Source organism: Cinclus cinclus, chromosome 2 (assembly GCF_963662255.1).
Source record: "Cinclus cinclus chromosome 2, bCinCin1.1, whole genome shotgun sequence".
Lineage (NCBI taxonomy): Eukaryota > Metazoa > Chordata > Aves > Passeriformes > Cinclidae > Cinclus > Cinclus cinclus.
In genome coordinates, this window is record NC_085047.1 from 102,689,022 (window position 1) to 102,714,182 (window position 25,161).

General features: G+C 38.3%; 1 protein-coding gene across 1 annotated transcript in view; it reads right to left on the minus strand.

Annotated features, from left to right (window-relative positions):
- Positions 1–25,161, minus strand: part of SH3KBP1 (SH3 domain containing kinase binding protein 1) — a 184,876-nt gene that overhangs the window by 130,115 nt on the left and 29,600 nt on the right. The window contains exon 2 of the mRNA XM_062515143.1: positions 1,425–1,548. Coding sequence (XP_062371127.1) covers positions 1,425–1,533 — 109 coding nt within the window. The 5' untranslated portion in view covers positions 1,534–1,548. The remainder of the gene's footprint in view (positions 1–1,424; positions 1,549–25,161) is intronic.

Sequence of the window (25,161 nt, forward strand, 5' to 3'; positions counted from 1 at the left end):
TAAATACAAGGGTTTGTATTCTTCAGCTAGAGACAGAAAAAATCTTTCTCTCCTGAATCCTTTAATGCTTCTAGCCAGAGGGAAGAAAGAGGAGGAGAGAGTGCTCTAAGAATCATATTTGGAGTGCTATCCCCTTGTGACTGAACCAAATCTCTGCATCTGCCACAGCTATTAGCCTTCTCCAAATAGCAGCTAAAGCAGTATGGAACAAACTTTGTCCCTAGATAATTTCCCAACTACTCATATGGTTCTGTATAGCAGCCATGAAAAATAATTATTCTTAGTAATTTAATTCTGCTATTGCTTGAAAAATCTATGACCCAAAGCAGAAATGTTGGACGTGTCTCCAAATTCAAGATGACATTGAAAGCTCAAAAGACAAAAGTTTTCTGAGATTTATTTCCAATCTTTTCTTTCAGAGGATATCAATCCTTGCAAAAGAGGCAGAGGTTAGTCTGCGTCACATTTTAAAGCAAGTAATACAATTTGCAAAAATTATTAATTCTTCTTCACTTGCAGTTGTAAACCTGGACTATAAGAACTCTACTGAAACTGCATCTCAAATAATATGTTAGCTGATAACACATAAGAGGAAAAGTCCATAACAGTCGTACACATAACAGTATAGAAGACATGCCAAAATGGAAATTGCATTATGGCAATGATTAATGACAGCAGATTATTCTGTATAAGCAGGCAAGAAACTGTCGAGTGAATCCTCCAGAAAAAGTTACGGCTCATCTCTTGCACAGACCCAATTGTCCTCCTACCAACAAACTGGAGCATAAACATAACCTAAAGAAAAATACTGGCTATATATTGCAAAGTTTTTGTTTTGTTTTGATATTTCTGAAAGTAGGGGTAGGAACTAGGGAATGACACAGAAGATCTGGAGACTTTCATTATAGCAACCCAAAACCTTACATAGGAATCTGCATTGGGAGTCAAGCCAGACATGAAGAGCACACATTCCAGTCTCAAATAAAAGACAGTGAAAGACAAATCCCAATAAGATTTTTTGTTTTCCACTTTTTTTTTCCTTTTTTGGAGCTCTGTATGCCAGATAAAGCATGAATATGTGAATGTAGACTGACATCCCTGTGCAAAACCCTCCCTATATGCAAGCTGCCACATCCTTACTTTAATAAGCTTTAGCAATCTCCTCATAGAGCTTTCCTTAATTAAATGTATGGAGGAGGGATTTCCTTAAAAAGAAAGGGATGTCTGTGCAAATTAATGTGGAAATATTAGACTTGCATCCATATATGCCACTCCAAGAGGACAACGATTTTTTACTATTATTATTCCTGCTGTGCCTTTTCAGTTAAATAGATTCTAACTTTATTTCTAGAAACAAAGAATGACTGTATTTTGTTCTTTGGAGGGCCTGAATTTAATCTGCATTTAATGTCCATATACTTTACCTTTTTTGTTGGTTCTAATAATTGTCTCAGACAACAGTAAAGGGCTTCCATTGGAAACTTCATTTATAGGCTTCTCTGGTGGTTTGTTGGCAGTATTTTCTTTCTTCATGTCTTTCTTTATTTCCTGCAGAAGAAAGGTGGGGGGGGGGGGGGGGAAGAATCAGTTAAAAAGGTATTACAGAATATTCTAAATCTCAAGATTTCTTAAAACTTCTATGAACACGCCTCGGCATGCTCTAATGTTACCTCAAAGACTCTTAAATAGTTGAAATGCCACAAAAAGAAAGCAATTTTCAGTAACCTTTTCCAAAGGGCTGTATTGTTTTTCTTTTTAAAATAACTCCTTATTTATGTGTGAAAATCATAGGAGAGTTAATTAAAAGTTTCTTAGTAAAGATCACCAAAGCTGAAAGGTGTGAGGGAGGGAAAAAAAAGACATCTCAGTTTATCAAGCAGTGAGCTGCACATTTGATACACAGGTCAGAACCAGTACAGTGCTCCTGATGTAAAAGCAGCTAAGTCTGCTTCCCCTCCAATGAGAAGCCCACAGAAACAACCATCAGAGCAGTAAAAAAAAGCTATTAACTAGGAAAATTTGACAAATGTTACCATAATTGGTAGAAACATATAGCAAGACTTCTGTCAGAGCTGCTGCTAACACTGACACGTTTTTCTGCTCACTACCTTTTAAGGTGATTGACAATATATATTGAAAATGTATATGGGGGGGTTTCACTAAAGCAAATCCCCAGAAAACAGCTTCACAGTTACTGTTAGAGATGCACAGTACCCTCTCTCTGTCTGCTTCTTAGGCACACTTTAAAAGCCTAACTGTGTTGCTGTCTATACCCACTTTGACAAAGCATCCAAAGATACATTAAATGTGATACTTATCTTGAAACACCTCTGAAGCAAACAAACAGCATTACCTCCACTTTCTAGACAGGAAACTGACACACTACAGAGGCTGAACCACTTGCTTACAACCATGTCCCAAAATATATGGAAAAAAAATAGTTCTGGCTCCAAGTTTTGTCCTAGAGACAGAGAAGCACTCAGGCTGAGAGAGAATTCAGAAGGTCCCTACTCCAGTTCAAAGCAGAGTCACCTCTGAGGTCACAGCAGGCTGTTCAAGGCTGTTTGAGCAGCTGGGTCTTGAAAACCTCAAGAAGAGAGGTTGCAGAAGCCCACTGCTTGACTGACTTTATAATGATAAAAATTTTTCTTACATCTTGCCTGGAACTTCCTTCTCAAGTCCCATCTGCTCTCTTCTGTCCTGCCCACCAGGTATCACTGCAAAGGGTGCATCTCTATCTCCTGGATAACAATCTTTTATGCAGCAGAAGCCCCCCCCCCCCCCCCCCCCCCCCCCCCAAAAACCCTGTTTTCAGGCTGAGCAAGCCCGCACCTCCCTTAGCATCTCCTTAGGGAACATGTGTTCCAGCTTCCACAGGCACAGAACTTGCTACAGCTCATCACTATCTTTCCTTTTTGCTAAATTCTCATGCCATCCACAAAACGGATCCTGTATCCTGGATGTGGACTTATGAGTGCCAGGTAAAGGAGGATTTCTGTCAGCATTCCTCCTTGCCAGGGCAAGAACTGGTATTTGTCCTTGCTGGATTCCATAAAGTTCCTGCCTGGGGCCCTCTGAAGAGAGCTCTGCCTTCACACATGTCAGTTGCTCCCCCAGTTTGATGTCATCTGCAAATGTAGAGATCTACATTAAACAGGCATCAGAGACAGGTGATGGCTTTGGATGAGCTCTTCCCATTATAAAAACCTCAACCTCTCTTCCATTCAGTGCCCTCTTCTACATCCCAATGCACAATCAAATTACAGAACCCCACAGCACTGTACCATATACAGGAAATACTGTAGATCTTATTTAGATTTCCAGCATATCAGACATGAGCAATAAAGCATAGAAAGCACATTTCTGTTTGAAGTTTTTGAAGTTGTCATCTGTGAACAGCATCAAGCAAAGCAAGACTTTTTAAGTTATTCTCTGTAAGATGCACCATAAACACGAATCTTAATTTTTTTAACCTTTTATTTTCCCAAACCAACTGATATTTTGAAGCTGACCTATTAGCTATACAACATTAACAAAGTCTTCTACATCTATCCAAAGCATTTTCTGTCTACCAGGACATTAGCAGAGATAAAAGTTTTCTAAGTTACTGCCTATGGAAGGTATAGTAAATCTTTTATCCACTGCCATTACACAGCTAAAATAGTATCCAAAAGACAACTCCTCAGTTACCATAACTGCAATAACAATGTGAATATGGGTATGAAAGGTGTGTGGTATCTGTGTGATAGATGCTGCTGCTGTTGGAGTAATTATTGCACACAGGTCTGGTGAAAAAGTGAACCATGTGAGAATTTAAGAACACTGTATGCATTTAGAAGAATATATCACTTTCTAAAATAAGTGGACTAGACTTAACACATACATTATTCCAAAAGCTTCTTTTTCACAGCCTTAAAACAGAAAATTTCTAATGAATGACATCACCCAGAGCTTTATATTTATTTTTCAGCTAGGTGACAAAGTCACTGTGTATTAAAAAATTACCTGCTGTTTAAACAGAATTTGTGAGTCAAACAGCATTCTCATGTGAACAAGACCACAAGGCAACATCCTATGGAAGACCCCATCTTCCCAGAACTTGATTTCTGTGTGTGTCATTACTATGTCATTTTTCATTTTTTTATGTCAGAATTTAATTAAATCCTCAATTCACAAATTCTGAAACAGCAGTACAATATTTTTTAATTTTAAAAAGTCCTTTCGTAACTTCAGAACTGACAAAGAAAACTGTCTGCTACAACAGAAACCAATGCTGTACCCTTTAGTCTACAGATGAATGACAGTGGTGCCTTTGCTGCTGCTGACAGCTTTTTGAAAAAGCCTTGTTTGGTTCCTGAAAAAAGAAAAGGAATACAAGACAACTCCCAGACACTGGGGTTTGTTTTTAGGGTGAGGAGTCTTGCACTTTTTTCTCATCCACTATTTGCAAAAAGAAGACACACGTGCCGAGTGTCCACTAAGCTGAAATTCATACAGAAGGTTCAGCACTTTGCAGACACCAAAACTGTCTAAGGATTTCTTTTATTGTGTGCCTTTCTAACACTTGTTTAGAGCTACTTTTCTTTACTGTTACCTTTGATGCTCATGAGAAGGGTCATAATCTTTCATAGCTACTGCCCAGAGTAACTCGACATGATCAACCCCAACAGCTTGAAATTACAGATCATGGAGGGCATTGATAGGAAAAGAGAAGAATTATCTAAATAATGAAACAGAAATAAAGGTCAGTCTAAGCTAAAATCTTATCAGAAACATATTCATACTTAGCAACACCCTATGGGAAATGCATATCTAAGTGGCTTAGCATGCATTCTGCAGTAAGTGATGCCATCTTTAAGACTTTTGCACATCTTTTAAATTCCTGGTCTTAGTCTACAGCATAAGACTTAAAACTTACAAACAAAACCAAACAAATGCCCCAGCCTTCAGCAGCCTCACCACTGTAGCCTGTAGCAAACACTGGTGTCGATATTACAGCCTCTCTCTAGTATGTCACTTCTGCCTCCTTGCTGTCTTCTCTTCTGTAGTGCTTACCCTTGGGGAATTTAGGATTTTAAAACCGTTCTTCAGCTGTGGCATAAAGAGAGCCAGGCATGCTTATCTTCAGGCCAAAGGGACCTTTGGTGCTATTCAATTCAGAAATATTGACGTAGCCCTCAACATCTATCCCCACTCCAACCTTCTGTAAAAATAGATTATTACTCTAAAATACCATAATGCCTTACTCAAAACTGCATTTCTTCCTGAAAATTAAAGTGGAAACAAATAAACAGCTCTGGCCAAGCAGATATACCAAGTCAGCTCGCTTTTATTTACTGCAAAAAATATACTGAACATGACTACCTTGCATATTTGGTAAATGAACTACAGAGGCCCTAAAAGTTTGGTGCTTCTTCAGTTACAGAAATCTCTCTTTGTAACCCAGTCCTTCCAGATCTGCAAGGAGTTGAAGCCTACCACATGAGGAAGGATTAGGCAAATGAGCTTGCAAACCCATGCATATCAAAAGGTGGCTTGTGGGAACTTTCCCCAGTGTATGACAAAATCTATTTCTAGCTCTGATTTCAAGTTGAAGTTTGCAGATTTTTTTTTTTAAAGAAATTCCAGGTACACAAATAAGTAGAAAGCAAACTTTCAACTATGATAAAAGTCCTCAGTCTGAATAAGCAGTTCAAGAACAGTCGAATTTAAATGGTAAAGGAGGATGAACAGAAAGCAATAGTCCAGTTTCAAGTTCAGGGACTGCTTTGTCTTGAAAAAGAAGCTTGCATAATAAAAGAGAGGAAAAACTAGACAGGTAAGATATTTGACTACATCATATTGCCCTAAAATTCTGGGAGAAGATTGACCTGCCCAGCAAGGACTTCAGTGTACCTCCTGACCAGGACTTTTGCACTGGTTTCTTTCTTTTGGCTACAGCAGATATATTCACACCCTAATCAAATACAGCCATCACTCCGTGCAGACCAACCCGCCTTGAGGAGAGCAGGGTGGGTGGACTGGCACAGCCGGACACGTGAGCCATGCTGAGTCTCCTCTGAGGATCACAGTATGAGAACCTTCACCAGGAATCCCTGTGGTGACATTATCTGGAACAGGCTCGACAACCTTGAGAGCCCCTCCCAGAACCAAATTCACAAGACAGGTGTCAATGTAAACCCCACACAGAGCCTCAGGAACAGGAGCTCAGAGGGATCCTGAGTGCAGTGCTTGGCTCTTCACCTCTCTGTTCTTGTGAGCTGTTTCTGCAGAATGAGCAGCTGTCTCACTCACACAACCCACTTGCAAAGAGGTAGGCTTTCAGGGTGCTAACAGCTTCAAAAATAAAATCTCTAAATCTAATCTTTGGGGCTATTTGATTCTTGATTTTGGAGCACTGCCTGGTATAAATTTCATGGATCTAAATGATGCACTTCTTTCCTAGCTCACACAGAGATAACTGTGGGTTCAGGTTAATAGATCATTTTCAAGAGGCTATGCCTCAGGAACCCAAGCCTTAAGTAAGTAACTTTGCATTTCAACCACTAAACCTAAAAGATGCTCTCTTGATGCCAGGAATCTTAAGACAGCTTCCACCTCCCATCTAAATGGGTTTCAGTGTGATTCCAGTATGATAAGCAGTTCTTACTCTGAAGAAGCATCCTCAAGCTGAGAAATACTGAAAAAAGTAATCGTGAATTTTAAAAATAAACTAAGATTCATGAAATATTATGATTTCAAAGATATTATGGAGGCATGAAGACCCTTACAATTAGTACAACCTTTTAATACAAAAAAACCCCCTACATTTTGTAACTAGAATTCAACCATACCACATAGATACCAACAGCCAAATCATTGTGAAAAGCTTATTTTCTCCTAGCAAACTTTGAAATATAGTTTCTCCAAAGAAACACAAAATCCTAAACAATACCTGAGCTGTTTTTTTTTGGATCTTCTCTAATCCTATCCTACATCAGTATAAGCCACAGGAAATTTGAAAGATGTTATCCCTTAAGCTTGTCAGCTTTACAATGCAACAAAACTTCAAATAACAACAAATTACATAGTGTGATGAAAGTCCATCACATAGTAAAATACAATATATTCAAATATTCCTGTGCCCTATTAAATGGCTATTTCAACATATAAAATTTATAAATTAAGCACTTTATTTTTTGTAAGTACAAAACTGTTACTCATTGAAATGGCACATGCTTTGTCAATCTGAAGAGAGGCAAAAAGAACAGTTAACAGCTATGAAAACACAGTTTTTCTACTGCTGTTTTCAAGACTTAACTTTTTTTTTCTCAGAATTGAATAATTTATTACATTTCAAGAAAGAAGTTTCTTCTCTTTATGTGCCTTCAAATGTTGAAGTTTCCACCTCTCTATCAAAAAGCTTCCTTGAAATCAGAGCAAATGGTTGATCTAGGTCAGCCACAAAAGTTACAGTTAGGAAAGTACGAGAACATCTGCCATTTTCACTACACCGAAGTTTCCAGTTTTTTCACTATAGCAGTTCTGACCTTTACAGGAAACTCTGCTGAAAACACTTGAGAAAATTGCTGCAACCTTTTCCACAACTCTAAATGCAAAAAAAAATTGCTTTTTTGTGCTGCTGCAGGTACAAAATCCTAAAGCTAACAGTTAATTCCTCAGAACTGTCGAGTGCCATGAAAAATTATGAGAAGAATCACTATCAGACTATAAGGTGATTTATCTGTGGCTTCCAAATGAAGGGAACAACAGTTCTTGCATCCTGGGAGCAAGAGATTAAATCAAAATCAAAGCTTTTGAAAACAAGACACATGCATAATGAAAGAGTTGAAAGCTGAGAAATAATGAGTCTTTCACAGTTCAAAAATCTGTAGCATGTTCCCTGCTTGAAGCTAAATATGGAAGCAGGAATAAGAGCCCAGAATCATATGCAGCAAAGAGGAAACAACACATTTGAATTATTAGATGACAATGGAAATGTCAGGAGCACTTTGACCCCTCTGAGATACAGAATGTGCTTCCTTTAATCCCTTTTCTCAAAAACCATACTGTACATTTCAAGAGACACTGCCACCATGATTTCCTGCAAGCCGTGTAACTTCAAACAATATGAGTTCAATTATCCATTTATATTAAATAACTCAAAATAAAACTGTACTGCACAGTACATCAATTCAATAGTTAGTCCTATGTAATTTCCTGACATTTTCACTGAAACTAGTTAAGAGTTATTGAATTATACATGTGCTTAGTTAGAAATGTAACTGATTTTCAAGAACTTTCTAGTTCTATAATTAAAAAAAAAACCAACAATGTATCCTGAAGCAAGGTTGGAACAAAGTTTCCCAGCAACTGAACTAGAATCAAGACAAAAATTATTTTCAACCAGAAATAAGTTGCCTGCACTAAAATCCAGTATACTTTCATAGCATGAGCTTTATATTCTATAAAAAGCAAAGTGACAATATTTCAGTAAAAAATAAGAAACCACATAGCTTTTATTTTCCTGGCTTCTGCATCACTAGCTTTTAGTTTCTTCTAGGGCAATACCATGTCCAAGACACAGAGGGAGGACATGGGACCTTCAGGCACCCTGATCAAGAAGACTGAGCTCTCCCCATCAGCTCTAAGTGACAGGAGACAGTCACCAGTGGCTCTGTCACCAAGCAGAGGGGGAAGGATGGTTTGGAGATTTCCTGTAGCAGTGACCCCCAGCTTCTAACAGAGGCACAGATCGTGAACTGCTACTGCACACATCCTCTGAACCCATGACAAAAGCTATGCTTTTCCTGTTCCACTGCTGCAGGGTTCCACATCCTCTCTCCTTTTTTTCACTATCAGCTTATCCCAGGTTTATAGGAAACATGCTCCCTGCTGTCTGTCAGGCATGTGACCAAAAAAAACCAAAGAGAAAAAAAAAAAATGGCTAGAGTTCATGAGCCTTTTGGTTTGTGCTAGTACTGCCTAGTTCTGGTGTTATTTCTAACCACAGCCTCCTAAACCTCTCTTTGGTTTCTGGGTCTAGCCTTTAAAATAAAGCCTATTTCTGTGGCACACATGACTTCTATCTGATTTACAGCTTGATAGACAAAAGTGGCATTTGTTCACCAAGTTTTACATACTGAGCAGCATAACTACTCCAGCAGAACAGCTACCTTAGGACGAGGACTCTGACCTGCTTTACCCTCCTTTGTTTTTCTTGTTGTTTTACATAAAACAGATGCACTGATTTGCTTTCTCCCAGCACAAATAAAGCCTTGTACACAGCCAGAAGTGCTGCTTTCATGGCTGCTCAGGTAAGCCCACAGTGCCACCCTTGCTTCTGGAAGGGCCTGATGAACAGTGCAAAGCTTCATGCCAGGACACTGCTCCACCATCTATTGTACACCTAGAACCAGCCTGCACAATCATAAACTCATTAAAAAGTCATAAGTAAAGGCTTCTATAGCCCATCTGTCATGAACATTTTTCTTAGAACATTTAAATACTCATTCTGGTACCAATTTTTTTTATAAACTTTACTTATAACAAAGGTCATCCCTCAGACATGACACAATAGTGGGGCAATTGAAAACACCAATGTAAAAAAACCTGAGGGGTCAGATTAAATGTAAATTACTGGCAACAAGCAAATTTACTATGAATTGACAAACGAGCAGTTGTTATGGAAAAAAAAAACAAAAAACTAAACTCCTGTATCCAGAGTATTCTACACTGACCACAAAAGCACTGTGCACTGAAGGCACAGTGCAGCCTGCTCCTGTTTAAACTGCTGGTACTTCTCTGTGATATCCAGGTCTGAACCCTCCTGTTTATCCCAACCCGAGATGCCCAAGCACGAATGCCCTCCATAACACAGGAGGCCACACTGTGCCACACCTAAATCCTCTGCTCCTCTTCTACACATCAGTGACCTGTATCCTACAGCAAACTCAAGCTCCTCTTTTAAAGAATCAGATTGATTGATAGAGACCAATTGATCATTGATAGAGATTTGTTATGTCTTTTGTACATCCTTCTGATAAGTGAAGGTCCTCTGGCTAGGATTTACACTCTTACATATGTAGAAAGTCTTGTACTTCTAGAGAAATGAGTGCCTGCTTTATAATAGAATTAACAAAACTCTCAGATTTTTTGAGTCTTATGCAATTTTTCAGCAGTGAACATGTGTGTGCTTCTTCATCCACTCAGCTCACAAAAATATTGTTCCATCCCTTAGCCTCACACTTTGCACTTCAGTTCAAAAGGAATATCATCTGGGCTCATATTCACCTATAGCTATTAGTTTACTGCGTTTTTTTTTTTTTTTAATTACCAGAAAAGCAAAGATTAAATAAACATGGAGGGGGTGGAGGGGGAAAGGAGATGGAGACTATGATAAACAGCAAGGAATACAATAGTAAGAAAAGTAGAGAGTACATTTTGAAACAAACAATCACAAAACAACAGCTGTCTCAGAGAAAGCCAGGAAGAAAAAAGAATATATATTTTGCACTTTGTGGTTTGCGTTTTGAAGATGTGCTTGGTTACATCAGTGATCAGCTTCACTACCACCAAAATAAGCAATTCATTACATCCTAATGCAATTAACAGACATTAAAATTATAGACAGACATTAAAATTATAATTGGAGCAGTAAAAAAGGGAAAATAGGGAAATCATGGTGTGCTGGGTCCTGCATGCCACTCCAAGCCACTTGTTTTATCCTGACCCATTTTTTTCAAACAACAGTACCTCTCTCTGAGGCCTCACAAAGTAGGTGCAAGCAAAAGCATAACTGATGAACAGACACAGCAGATGGCAGGAAGCATGCAGAAGCAGAAGTGATTGGCACAGGCCGGGTGCTTAAGCACTTCAGAATTTGTATGCACTGTGACAAGACATCTCTAAGGAAGACTTTGAAAAACACTGAATACATTTGTTGACCTTTATGTGGAGGTTACCCAAAGTAGGTGAGAAAAACAAAAGCAGAAGTTTGTTATAAATTTATTTAAAAGGTGAGGAAAACCAAACCAAACCCATCACCTTGTCACCAGAACAGGACCCACCTTCTATGTATGAGACACTTGAGAGATGATGACCCAAAGACTCTAAGGTTCAGAGCGGGCAAGTTGCAGAGTTGACAAGGACTTTGCATTTCAGAAACCTCCCAGAGAATCACATTATACGACTGCAGCAGGTTTTACAACCTGCAGATGAACTGGAAACAACTTCCTGATTTCATACTGCTGTGCAGTTGTCTGCTAACCCATGAACCCCTGCAGTACACACTCCTTTCCAGTTTTAATCTGGGGCTGGGAATTTGCTTTGCTTTACATATTTAGCAACATATGTGAGTAGTGGGATTAAGGGCCAAAGGCACTGCTGAAGCAGGGATTGCTATGGGGAAAATGCTCAGCAACCAGATTCTCTAACTGGCATTTTCTTCCCCCACCTCTATAACCTTCATGCCAATGGATGGCCAGTCAGGCTTTTATTAGCTAGAAGTCCTGCCTTTCTCCTGTGTCTGACAATAGCACACCACATCTGTGTGCATTACAGCTGCCCATGTACACGCACACATCTGTGCAGGTGCTCAGAAACACACGTGTGCTCCTCCCTGAATACTGAAGGGAGATACTATGGGAAGGCACAAAAGGTGCTTCTCAGCCATCCTCCTCCCAGTTCAGCTCCAGCAGAATGAAATTACTCCAACAGCTTCAAATAAAAATAAATTTCTTCTCACTAAAGGTGAGAAGAAATTTTCACCCAACTATTAGAAGCACTGTTAACTTTGCTTGAAAATGCAATGTCATTCCTCATTTCTTTAAGTAGAGAGTGGGATATGGCCACTCAGATATATACAGAATTTAGCATGCTTAGAGTTCCTCCTCACAGGCACCCGGCCTTATTTAAAAATGTAACAGACTACAGTTTCAAATGGTGAAAAATGGATATTTCATATAGTAAAAATATTTCTGCTGTCAGTATAAAAAAAACCCCAAAAACTGTGCACGTTAGCACAGACACACACATTTATAATAAACTTAGAATATATATGAGAAACCTATGCTGTATCTGTGTTCTTTCTCACACCCGTACCAGTTTGAAGAGATGACCAATACAGAAAAAAGCAACATACACTCTTAGGAAAAAAATAGTGCTTGGAGACATTATCACAAGCTTGTAACATGTTAGATAAGTAGATAAGCTATCTCTATGACACAGACAGGTTTAGAGAGAGACAAAGTAACATGAATCCTTTACGCAAAATCCTCTCAAAAACCAGATGATCCTTAACAGCAGGATTTTCTAATGAGAACATTAACTGACTTGCCCAGTATCTTGTATTATCTGCTTAAAATCATACGGAAGATTTTTTTAAGAAAGGGTTTGTCTTTTCTAAATGATATTGTGCAGTGAAAAGGAAACAACTAAAAACAAACAACACAAACTGAAAGGAAGCCATTGTGCTACACAAAAATATACAAAATACAGCTGTACAGAATTTTAAAATTGCATTTCAAAAATTTTCATTTAAAAATCCTTGGTGATGGTCCAAACAGACATTTTTCTATCCAATTAGCAAGTAAAGAAAAATTGTACAAATTTCTACAGAGGTCTTCAATCCCATGTTTCTGTATTATAGAATGAAGAACTGGGCCATAAAAAGGCTAGGGCAAATTACAGATATTCTTATTGTTCTTTAATAGACCTCTCACCAAATACTCTATTGAACCAACACAATTGCACAACCCTCTGCAGCATAGAGCTATTAAGGTTACTCAGGGAAGTCCACTGAACCCTGGGGAGGGCAAGTGTCAGGTAGTTCCACTGCATGTCAAACTAAAACTGAGATTCTTGAAGATGCATCACTGTTTTAAAAGACAAGCTGAGACCTTCTTCAAGACAAAAAATAAAAATAAAAATAAAGGATCATGACAATATTTAGAGGGAAAGATAGTTACAGTGTTACAGGATTTTTAGGGCTTTGTTTGTTTGTGTAACCAGTTGTATGAAAGCTTACAGGAATTAATGAAATAAGACCCTGGATTAAATCAGGGTTAATGAGATCAGGAGCAGACACATCATTATTCAAATCACACACCACATGAATAGTATGTGCTGCCAGACTTGTAAATCAGAAATTAGAATTTAACACTCTTCTTTCTGCAGTCTGACAGTTTAAGGCTAGAGGTCTCTTTATAAATATTACTGGCATCCACCTGCCACAGCTTCACAAGACAATGTATCATGATCCCAGTTTTTCCTGGTGCTAAGAACCAACAATCTCAAGATGGTAGAAGCAGTTCTGACAGTCATGTTCCTCAAGTCTTACAACTCTTGCAGTTGTCCAGCAAAATATGTTATTTAATTATTTGCCATCTTAATCTGACCTTTCTTCCTGAAAACATTACAGCAGGTACAAGTTAATTCATGTGAGTTTGGAATAGGGTCATATATCTTATGGATTCCTTTTTTTCTGATCAGCATGTTGCTGATATGCTCAAACCCAGAGTTAATTTCTTAGGGAGTGAGGAAAAAAAATAATGTATGAAACTGTAAAGACCGAGAACAACAATTTTATTAATCCCCATTAAATAATGTCCTGGAACCATGGAAATCCCTTTATAAAATGTAGGTCATATGTTTCTTTGGAGGTATGAAACTTAATTCTAGAGATTTGATATTTAGAAAAGACAGCCCTATTCATAGTCTTAAAATCTGGGAAAATAGACCCAAACTTTAATTGGGCCTCAAGAAGTCCCTAGAAATGCAGCAGCTGCCCTCTACTCTCAAGACTGCTTCCTCTTAGTAGAATGAAGGTCTCTGGACAAAGCATTTCATGGTAGAATTTTCTAGGCTCTTTATATGTTCTCTGTCTGCTCTTTTACAGCTGTGAAAAAAGAACAAGCAGGGAAAAGATGATGCATTGGTCAATCTATTCTAGCAAAACAACCTTTTATATCTTGGTCTTATCCAATGGAAAAGAGGTATAAAGCATGCAAATGGAAGAAATAACCACGCTCAACGCTGATCCAGAACAGCAAAGAGTGTTGCTCAAGACTAAAAAATGTGTGATGGGTGCTACAGCTACCTGAAAGAGTTTGCTATACCAATGGTATGTGTAGGAGAGGTGCAGCCTAGCAAAACAGATAGGAGAAGATTTGGTGACCACAATGCTCACCTCAAATTACTCAATCCCAAAATTACTCAATGTTTGCAAAAGAGATTGGTATGTTACCTTTGAAGTAATGCATCATACTGAAACTACCTTTACAGTTTCTCAACCCTAGTGTTTATTGAGCCAGCATGAAACTTTAAACAAACCTTCATGGCTATCAGAGCCACACAGATTCATTGGCTTGTATTACAAAAAAAAAAAAACCCCAAACAGTATAGGACTTATGGTCAAGCCCACATGAGAAAAAATGATGTGTATCTGCTTAGCACACTCAGCAGGTTTCCTGTTCACAGATGAGTTGCATGAGAAAGTATGATCTTTGTTTGGATAAGTCTCCTTCCAAGCAGAGACGGCTATTTTATGGTTTCTCCCAACATACCATGTGCTACAAGAATGCTTGAGGCTCACTGTTATTGTATATAAGATAGAGGTAAAAGAAAAGTACTGATTGTGCAGTTCTGCTGAGGGGAAATGAAAGTTTAAAGATGAGAGTTAAAGAAAGAAAGCAGCCAGCAGGTGCATAGGAGTCATCAAGGATGATGAAATGGTGGTCTAACCATATATAAAGGTATATTGGAACTTCAGAACTGAGTCCTCTGAACTTGTTTGTCTTGCTGAGCATCACTGAATGATGATGCAGATGATGGAGACTGATTCAGCAAGCAGAAACAAGATTTCAGCAGCTACAAACACACAGGGAAATTGCCTTTAAGTACTTCTAAATTAAAAAACACTTCCTACTTACTTTTCATTTTTACCTTTAAAACAAGAATCAAGAGAAAAAAGTTGCATACATAGAACAAAGACCTATTTTTTGATCTAAGCTTAGCAATTCTTTTTGCTCACCAATTTATCAAGAAAAGATCAATTCACTTTGAACATTTGATACACTCCTGGTCTGAATGTTGTAGGCTGAGGGAAAATACTGAATGTTATTCCTCTGTGTTGAAGAGGACTCGCCTACATTTCAAGCAGACCTTACTGCTTATAACTATTAGTTAGTTACTTATAACTATTAAACTGCCATGGCTCCATTTATATATATGCAATCTATGCCCTGAAATTCTAAATACTGACTTAGACAGTTCTCAGGATGACAGGAAAAATGACAATATATTACTTAGCTTTTGTTCCCCAAGGGCAGCCTACTTTGAAAGTAGCTCCCTGCTCTAAAAGACAAATGTGTATGAACAATAGACATCATAGAAAATTAAACAAATCATTGAATAATTAATATAAATACAAATACCTCTTGAAAATAACAGGGAGAAATCTCACTTAGCAGAAGGGAGTATCCTTCCATTTGTGGCAAATATTGAACTCAAGAAGTTGCAGGCAAAGCAGAGAAATTTGCCAGGTGGTTCACAAGAATACTGTCTATCCTCCCTCCCCTGAACTGCATTTCTTACTGGGAAGGCAAAAAACAACACTCCTTCTTCTAGATACTCCAATATCTTCTAGGAATTACAGGATATTCTAGATGAATTTAGATTTAACTGCCTTTGCTGCAAAATGTTTTAAGTTCAGATGTAGGTTTTTTGTTTTTTTTTTTACCTTTACAATATTAATTTTGACAACACAGAGCATAAGCCACTTGCTTCCTTCGTTTTTATTGGAAGCTATCCTTGACACGTTTACTGCAGGTCAAGGAGTACACTTACACTCAGGAAGTTCTACTGATTTTGACAGGTCTCATTAAGAAATAAAGCTTTTAGGCCTATTCCTCAGGAAAAACAAGACCCCATACCTGTCAGCACGTCTTACACTGTGCATACACTGCCTTTCCCCTCTGTGATCCACTACATGGGGAATATTGAAAAATAAAAAAGTTATCTAGGAACACCCACACAGCAATGGTTTAAAGAAACACCCAAAACATAGGTGTGTTCTACTTTGTAAACAGTAGTTTAGTTTTAATTCTAAATCAACTAACAGACTCCTTCAGGAAAGTCATCAACCACTCTAAACAAGGGCTGTGGTGGACTTGTCCCAGAATTCATGGGAGTGGTGGCCTGGGAACAGATACCTCTGGAAAGGAAACAGTTGAACACACATCATACTAGCCTGAAAAGTATAAAAGACAAAGCTATGACTTTTAATCCCAATATAAAACTGGAAAGAAAAGAGGCCCACTGAGGATGTTCTGCTATAGGAAGAAGGAGATAAATACCGAATAAGCAAGCAGCAAACATCAGATCCAAGGGCACAAAAGGCAGTGGAGGTGCAGCACAGCTGTAAAGTGTTTTGGGTGTGTCTGCACTGCTCCACACAGCGCACCAGAGCTCGGGGCAGAGCTGGTTCTCACTACCTACAGGCATGGGGAAATGCAGACACGTGAAAGGTGAGCAGTGTCTCAGCGCATCACTGCACCTGCTAGTGATGAAAGCAGGTAGCTGTAGCAAGTACCCATTTAGGGACATGAACCTCATATACTCTTCCATTTAGCCTTCACTCCTTTAAAGAGAATGGGCCAATCCTACTTTTGGTCACTTTTCATCCATCTTCTGTCTGTTTGTCATGTAATGCTGCACAGTCAGTGACTACTATGTTGAATTTGTGAGTATTTACAGGTATTTTCAGACCTAGGCATTTTCAACACATATTTCATTATCTACTACCAATACTAACACTAAATTTAAGTTGGCACAGACTACAAGGCATGAGGAAAGAGTTTGTTTGCTTCGGACTTAATTTTTTCTGAAGTACTGTACAGGGCGAACAATGACAAGAGTCACATGAGTTCACTGAACAGCTGAAGTGCTGGGGAAAGAACTCCCCCTTATAAAGGGGAGAGGTGAGTAACCAGTCTGGTCAAACAAATTTGACAATTACTAATGAATCTGCTAATGCCAGATATTCCAGCAGCGATAAGAAGCTCCCAAATCAACAATTTAAATACTCTGAATCCTGAAAAATCACGTTTATCTTTCTTACTTAGTATGTCTTACTTTTAAAAATCTATTGCTTCCTCATTTAAATAAGCTTTATCTCACATTCACATTCCCACACAATTAAACATTAAATAACTGGGAAAAGCCATTTAAAAAGGCAAAAAGGAAGCTTGAGTATAATAAGGACTATGCTAGCCAAGTACTAGTCAATACCATATTTCCTGTATTTTAAAAATGTATTAAATACACAGATAAAAATAAATGGTCTGGTCTCCATTTATTTACACAGTTACACAACTCCTTAAACAGAACCAACCACACCTTAACATTAACACCATTGACAGTTCAATAGGAAGTAATTTATTTGTCATTTAGAAAACAAAGGTTGGAGACACAGGTAATCAAGTATTTCAGCTTCCTTTCTCCCTCTTTACCCCACAGCACAATATTTTTTTCTCCCAGGTTCTCCTGTACCTCATAACACTGCCTTCAGTATGACAGTTTTACAGATCAGGGATGGAAAAAAAAAAAGCAGTTTGGTTTTCAGTAACATGAAATTCCCTCTCACAATTCCAAACTTTTTTTATTCACATCTATTCACAAGATACATACATGCAATTCTCAGGGAAATCCTGTATATCTACTTATTTGTCTTAGTTTATCTCTTGGGTTCTTCTTACTCAGAGTTAAAATTTCAAAAGTAACTTTCTATACAGAGATGCTTCTGAGGCCAGAAAATAAGGCTCTTTCATTTAGTTGCTCAGGTTTCCTGGTCACATCAAAATATTTACCCAAATTTCTGAAGTGCACAAGAAAAACTGGAAAAGCATACTATTCCCTTTTCACAAAGTCACAACTCTGTCCTTGTCTTTGGATATTTATTTTCATTCACTCAAAATCCAGGGCAGTTAGCCACAAACCAAATTTTTCAACTAAGTATTGTAAAAACATTGCTGACCCTGAATTCAGTAAGAATCTTTGGCCAAATACTCTTAGCAGCTGTTCAAAATTTATAGCATTTTTAAAAGGAGGGGAAAATTCTATTAAAAAACAAGAATTATCATGACTATTTGCATTCTTAATTCAAACATACCCACCCACCCCTCATACACAGTAAGGTTAACAGAAAAAACCCAGAAAATTAGAATCAATCACCATATCTTATTCTAAACATCATTAACTTTTAAAGTACCCTCTGGAAGACACAGATAAATTTTACTTCTCACATGTTCTTAAACTTCTTTCCTCATTTTAACAAAATGAGATTTCCAAAATAAAAGGTGCCATGAAAACTATTTTGATCCAAAATAATTTCCATACTCTGCTGTTCTACAGTGAATAGTGTCTTAGGACATTATTTTGTGTAAATAAATGCTAAAATTGTTCAGTGTATGTAACATTAAAGAAAATCTAAGTTGCCATAGTAAATGTAAAATCCTTCTGATGATATGTAAGGCAAGAGTGTAGTCATTTGATGCTCATTTATCCTCTGTTTAATTTTGTAAGCTTTATTTCATAAATCTAATATTATCCAGTTAAGTGGACGCTTTAATGCAATTATTTAAAAAAGAACACTCTGATTGTTTTGATTCTATTCCCTAGCCACTGCTTGAATAGGTGTCTGTTGGATACATTAGAAAATTATAATTGCCAGTAGAAATTCTGCCCAAATAGATTATAAGAGAAAGCTAGCAAATCTAGCTGATTCATGACACTTGTGCAAGACATCCAGACTTTTTCACATCTTCTTGAAAAAGCTATCCCATTTAGATTTTAACACGTTGAACTCAATTCCATGCTTATGTGATCCAGTCTGAAGCAGAAGTAGCAACACTGACATCGTGAGCATCACTGTAACTGTGGCCAGGCAGAAGCAACAGCCAGTACCTGGCTGAAGGAGTTGAGAAGACTTCACTTTGCAGGCCAGAGAGCAATGATTCAACAGAGTTTAACAGGACAAAAAAAATCTGCTTGGTCACTCTCATCCTGTCACTTTACACATGAAAAGCCAGCTTTATATATTTGTAAGGACGGTCATAGCAGAAAAGTGTATTAGACATGACTTTCTGTTCTTCAGAGGAAGAAAACTCAGAGTTGCACTATCCACATATCAGAGAAAACTACAATCCAAAACTCAAGAGTATCTGTACCTGACCACAGCCAGATGTCACTTTGCTCATTGCAGTGATGTCACCTTCACAACTGTAATATTCTGAACTCATCATTACCTTTATAACCTTAAACACTGCATGTATATCCAGCTTAAACACTGAATCTCAGGAGGGCAAGCACTAAAACTACCATAAAATTCTGTGCCATTACAGCCTCAAAAACTGATTTACAGGTTTGAAGATGCAGGTTTTATTCACCATATAACTGTATCAAGCTGATGATCACTTTTAAAACAGGTTTTTATAATAAACAGCTGGAAATTAAAGCTGAAATATATTAGAATCGCCCCAAAGCCTGGACACAAACAAACTTTATTTTCTGTCTATCCTATTTGCTTGGGGACAGAAGAAAAGCCAGTTGTGCAGCTCTTAGTGCTAGATACCCTGAAGGGAGTGAAATCAGCTCTGCTAACTGAACAGCCATAAAGCCTGTAAGGTTTTAGTTAAGATGCATAAAAAGCCAAGGAGTCCTCAAAATGGGGGTGGGATAGGGCCCAGGAATGAAGATAAATAAGGGGGAAAAGGAAACTCAGCGACATGTACTGCAGATAAAGAGCCCTTCAGCATCAATGTATTCAGCCTTCCTACACAGCACTCTGCCTGCCACCCTCAGAAACTAGAGAAGGTACTCAGTAAGAACATAAAACCAATCCTGTTTGTTTTTAAAAGAAAGCACATATGCTGAATTAGAACCAAGACCCACTGAAAATGTCTGAGACTGGGAAGAAGCACTCTAAACACCACAACATTTATACAAAGTAGTATTCATCTTTTATCCAATGAAGCCCAGTCAGTTGAGGTACTGTTGGAAATTCACAGCTAGAGTAACTACACAAGAAAGCTTCCAGAGAGGCTGGGGATTGAGACAGGCTGCAAAACAGCCTCTCTGAATTTCCTTAGACTACATCAGAGTCCTGTAAACACCCTCTATTACAACAGCTCCTCTACAGCCTGAAAGTATGCATTAAAATAATAGGAGGCCATGCTGTTTAAAGGGGGAAAAACACAAATTCTACAATTACAGGTGTCTACAGTAATATATATAGTAACAGTTCCTGCTGACAAGTTTCACCTTATTTTATGTGATACTTGAGAAGAAATAGTTTGTCACCAAAACTCAGTATTCCTATAACAACCAAGACTTCAAAGAGGAGGGAAAGTGGGGAACTCAAGAAATGAAAAATGAACTGTACACTTTGAACCAAGTATTAATAAACCAGCAGGTTGGACATCAGCTCCAGTCAAAGATCTGGCTGTGGAAAGTAAATCTCTCTCCAGGGAAAAATCAAGCCAGTTCATGGATTAAGCTGCTAAATACAAAACCTGTCCTAAGAGAAGTCTGGCAAACCAGGCACTGGTCTAGAACAGCAGGAACATATAAATCACAAGGCACTGGTAGTCTAAAACCCAGCCTGTTGTTTACAAAGATCAAAGGGGAAGGCAGTGGATTTGGAAATTACTTTTCCCCTAATATAAATTGTAAATTTAAACAAAAAAAAACCCACCCCATAAAAGAGAGAAATTGGTTAGCAAGGACAAATTATAAACTGTTCCACATCTACATCTGCCTTGTCACTTTCCTGAGATCCCTGCTCATCAAAAACAGCACTTACAGCACTGTGCTAAAGCAGCAAGTTAAAGTTAGCACCTATATTTTCTTGTGAAAAATAGTTAGCATCTGCAACTTTGTACATTATGGATTATGAGTGGATTATTTGGATTATGAGTGGTAAATACAGGAAAGCTTAATTCTATTACAGCACAGTACTGCAATGAGCAAGAGGGTCATATTCATAGCATTCCTCTCCTAGGGTTACACACATAATATTCTCAGTCTGATGTGTAGATAAATTCTGTAAGATATTACTTGTGAAAACAAAGGTACAGGGAGTTAAGAAGTATAGTGAGCTGCATAGACTGCTTCCTAGCAGGACAAGTACTAATCACCTATTCAGTAGGCTTTTACCTTTTTTACTTTTAGGTGTGCATTTCTTCTACTGGCATATATTGCACAGTCACCTTCCTGGGGAAAAGGTATGCTGTTAGCCTGTCCTTCTATGGAGTATAAGCATTACTAGAGTTTTGGTTTGTCCTACAGTTTTTGAAGGTTAAAACTAAATGCAACTCAGCCACCTCCTCTGTCACATTTAAATTATAAGTGACAGCTTAGTTGGAAGACCTAATTTAAGAAAGAAAACAGGCAATTTGAATAAGGCAGAGGAGGTTGGACTTTCTTTTCTCAAAAATTCACCATGATTTTTCCTGAGCAAAAGAGATCAAGTTAGGAGTCACCAACATCAGATAACAAGCCGATTTTCATACAAATAAATGGAAGAAATTACATTTATCTACGAAAAAAATGCAACTGCAGGCTATAATAAAGAGCAAGATGGGCACTGGAAGTAGATACTCAAAATATTTCAACATTCAAAGAATCAAGCCCAGAGCTGGCAGGTTATATGCAGCATCATAAAGAAAACAAAAATGGTTTAATGGCAGTTTTATGCTCCCATTTGGAGAAGTAACAACACAACATTGAAGAGTTAATTCAGAAGAGCCTGTCCTTCTCATCTATCAATTACTGCTGAGTGGTGGAAAAAGGGCACTGGACAAGACACACCAGGACTACAGCAACTCCTTAATTTCAAAGTGTAGCCTCTGTCTCCATGCAGGGAGGATGCACTTCCCCCAGCATGCACTGATTTGAGGCAAGCAGCCTGTGCTTCCTTTGGTTACCTGTAGAAGACCAAATCTTGCAGTCCTATCACATTACCTCCTTAATGTAATCCTTATGCAAAAATGCAGTTATTATCTGAGTATTGTCAGTTTTTTGCCACAGCCTTTTAAAAGCTGGGGCAGCCCTCTGCTTTGTAAAGTTAGCTTGAAAGAAGTGAGAACTAAAATCACGATGCTAAATGGAAGAGATAAAATCCCTTCCATTACACATAGAAAGGAACTTCAATTGGCACAAGAAGGAAAACAAACATGCATTTTAAACCAAAAGTTTTGAATTTAGATTTAAGCAGCTATTACCTTTTCCAGCTGCTTAAGCAACACAACAGGTGACATGCAAGCCATAAACCAGGACATACATTTTTAAGCTTCCTTTCAAAATCTGCAGACTAATTTCTTATTCCATCATGCCAAAGCCCTTAAAGCATACATGTAGAAGTCAATGGGAGAGCCCTGCCCTTCTCTGTTCCACAAGGTACTAATTGGAATGTTCTTCCAGGCCCAAACCAAGCCATGTATCTGAAGCAGGAATCTCCATACTTTATTGGCTGTAATATGGAGGAAACAATACTACAGAAGTTCTTCTGCTGGTCTTCAAGGTATCCATAAGACCCAACTACTCATGGAAGATGTTTGCATGAGTAGGCTAGGCTTTGTCCACTCAGGAGTTTGGGAGTGTTTTTCAAAATCTTTATTACTAGGTACAGAGGTTTAGATTCTACATAGCAAAATAATTCTAAATCCACTAGGAAATGCACTATAAGCTTTCCAACTGCACTAGGAGTGGAGCTGCAGAGACAATCAAACCGCTAACACAGACCCAGGAACCCAATCCTACAGCTTAAAAAATGTGCTGAATTGGTGAAAGGCTGCCAGACACTCAGGATCATTGTCAGCTGCCATGGTTACTAACTGGGGTTTAACTCTGCTGGCTCTAAACACCACCATGTATAGAACCAGCTACAGAGTTAATTAGTTACAGAGAAAGGAAAAACTTGTGTGGCAGAAGAGGAATGAATCTCATATAGACACTCATCTACAGCTTAACCCTTTGGACTCTCCATAACACTTTCAAAAGAAGCATAGAAAGTATCAAAGTTATGGGCTATCCTTTCAGTTCTTAAGACCTATTTCAGGATATTATCTCCAGTTTTTTTTCCATCTCGAGACCCCCAATTACTCTATTTCAAATAATTTCTGAGGCACAGAAAGGGACATCTCACTGCCTCTGCTTCACACTCCTGTCAGCATATTTGACAAATCCTTCAATAAAATAAAAAAGGAGGGGAGAGGGGGAGCTAACACTAAAAATGGGTGAAGGTGGAGTTAAAGTGAAGTAAGATATTGGCATCATATTTTCAAGAAAGGTTTATATAAAAATAACACAAGAAGAAATATCAAATAATTTAAAAGGTCAACCAACAGAAAATGCATCTCATCACTAATGTTCTTCACTATTAACTCATCACAGCTTTGACAGATCCTGCTCAGCTACATCACTTCTGAGACCTTTGCCGTTATCATTAGGCTGCCTCAGGATGGCCTCCCCCTCCTCCTCCTCCTTTTAAATTATTTTCAGAAATACCATACAGTATGCCTAATAGGTGAATCACAGATTCTTTCTACATGCTCTCAAAGACAAGAAAATTAATTTTGTTCAGAGTAATCCATCTTCATTAAGTAAACAGACAACTCCCAATGTAATTTTTACATTTTAGGTAAAAATTATGAAAATAGATTTCTTAAGACTGGGTAAGATATCCGTAAGTACATTTCATCACTAAAAACTTTTTTTTTTTTAATTCAGGAATAGACCAACATCTTCTTCAAAATAATAAAAAAGAGTCCTTTTTTATAATGTGATATGAATGTGGTGCCTTATGCCTAGACTACAGAAGAAATAAGGAAAACTGATGCAGCTTAAGTAGTTAATCTCTTCACTACTACGAGTTCTGCACTATCACTGCTCCCTTACAGCCACAGCCACAAATTCTTCATTCCAAGTTTAGCAGGACAAAAAACACACCACATGCTAGCCCAGCTGACCACTGCAATATCCCCAGCACATAAATCCAGATGAGTGGCACAGCTTCCCCGTGTGCCTTCACCTCAAGTACACACCCAGCATCTGTGGAGGGCTCTGCAGCAGCTCTGGGGCTACCTGGGAGAGCTGCAGCAGCAGGAATGGGAGTGAGAGCCAGGGCACGAATCATTTTGTCAAACTCTGATTGCACATTGATAGCAGCCTCCCTGTGAGCTGCCAACAAACTGGTTTCTGGACAAACAAACCCCTGCCTTTTGCACAAACACCCCCCTCCAAATAACAGTGAGGGTAGAAGCAAAGGTTTAGTAAAAGTGGCTTAGCGCATGTGTTGTGTTCACATTAGCTGCTTCTTTCTTGATATTAGCTTTGGCTTTGCCACATGAATCTGAACATATAAAAAAGAAAAAAAAAAAAAGCAAAAAAAAAGCCCCATCTGTCCTACCACCACCACCAGGAATAAGGGTGCACTGTAATTCTTTCAGTTACATGTACATAACATAATAACACTTGATATTGCTATTTTGCAGCTTATAAAGGTTACAGGTTATTTTATTTTTAAATACACTGTAAATGGCCCTCTACCTAGTAGTATAAAGTAGAATTACCCTACTAGGTCATAACACTAGTCTATTTCACTCAAAAGATGTAGTGCTGACACAGTTATCTTGGGTTTGATTTTTTTCCAATTGAAGTAGTACACTAAGATTCCATATAGATACAAAGGGTTTTTGCTTAAGTCTCTGTCCTTACTAAGATGCTTCATCAGATCACACCTCAGCTCTCAGCTGGGCTATGGTGAGAGGAACTCCTCTCCCTCCCAGACCCAGATTCTCCATTCCCTATGCTGAGCACCCCCAGGAGGAGTTTACATACTCTGTTTTAAAATGACAAAATATGGTGACACAGGCCATTAAAGAAGGACTGAAGAAACACAGGGGATTTAGACCTCTTTTGCCTCAGAACCAGATAAAGAAGGGGGTGAGGAATGAGAGGGCAATGGGACTGTAGGAGATGACAAATGCATTCCCAGGCTCCTGAGAGAAATTGTAAGTACATGGAAACAACAATAATGTGTATTTTTCATGAGCAATAAAAGAGCAACCACAGACTGTGAAACAACCCTGAAGCCCTTCCTTATGGTGATTCAGACCCATTCAC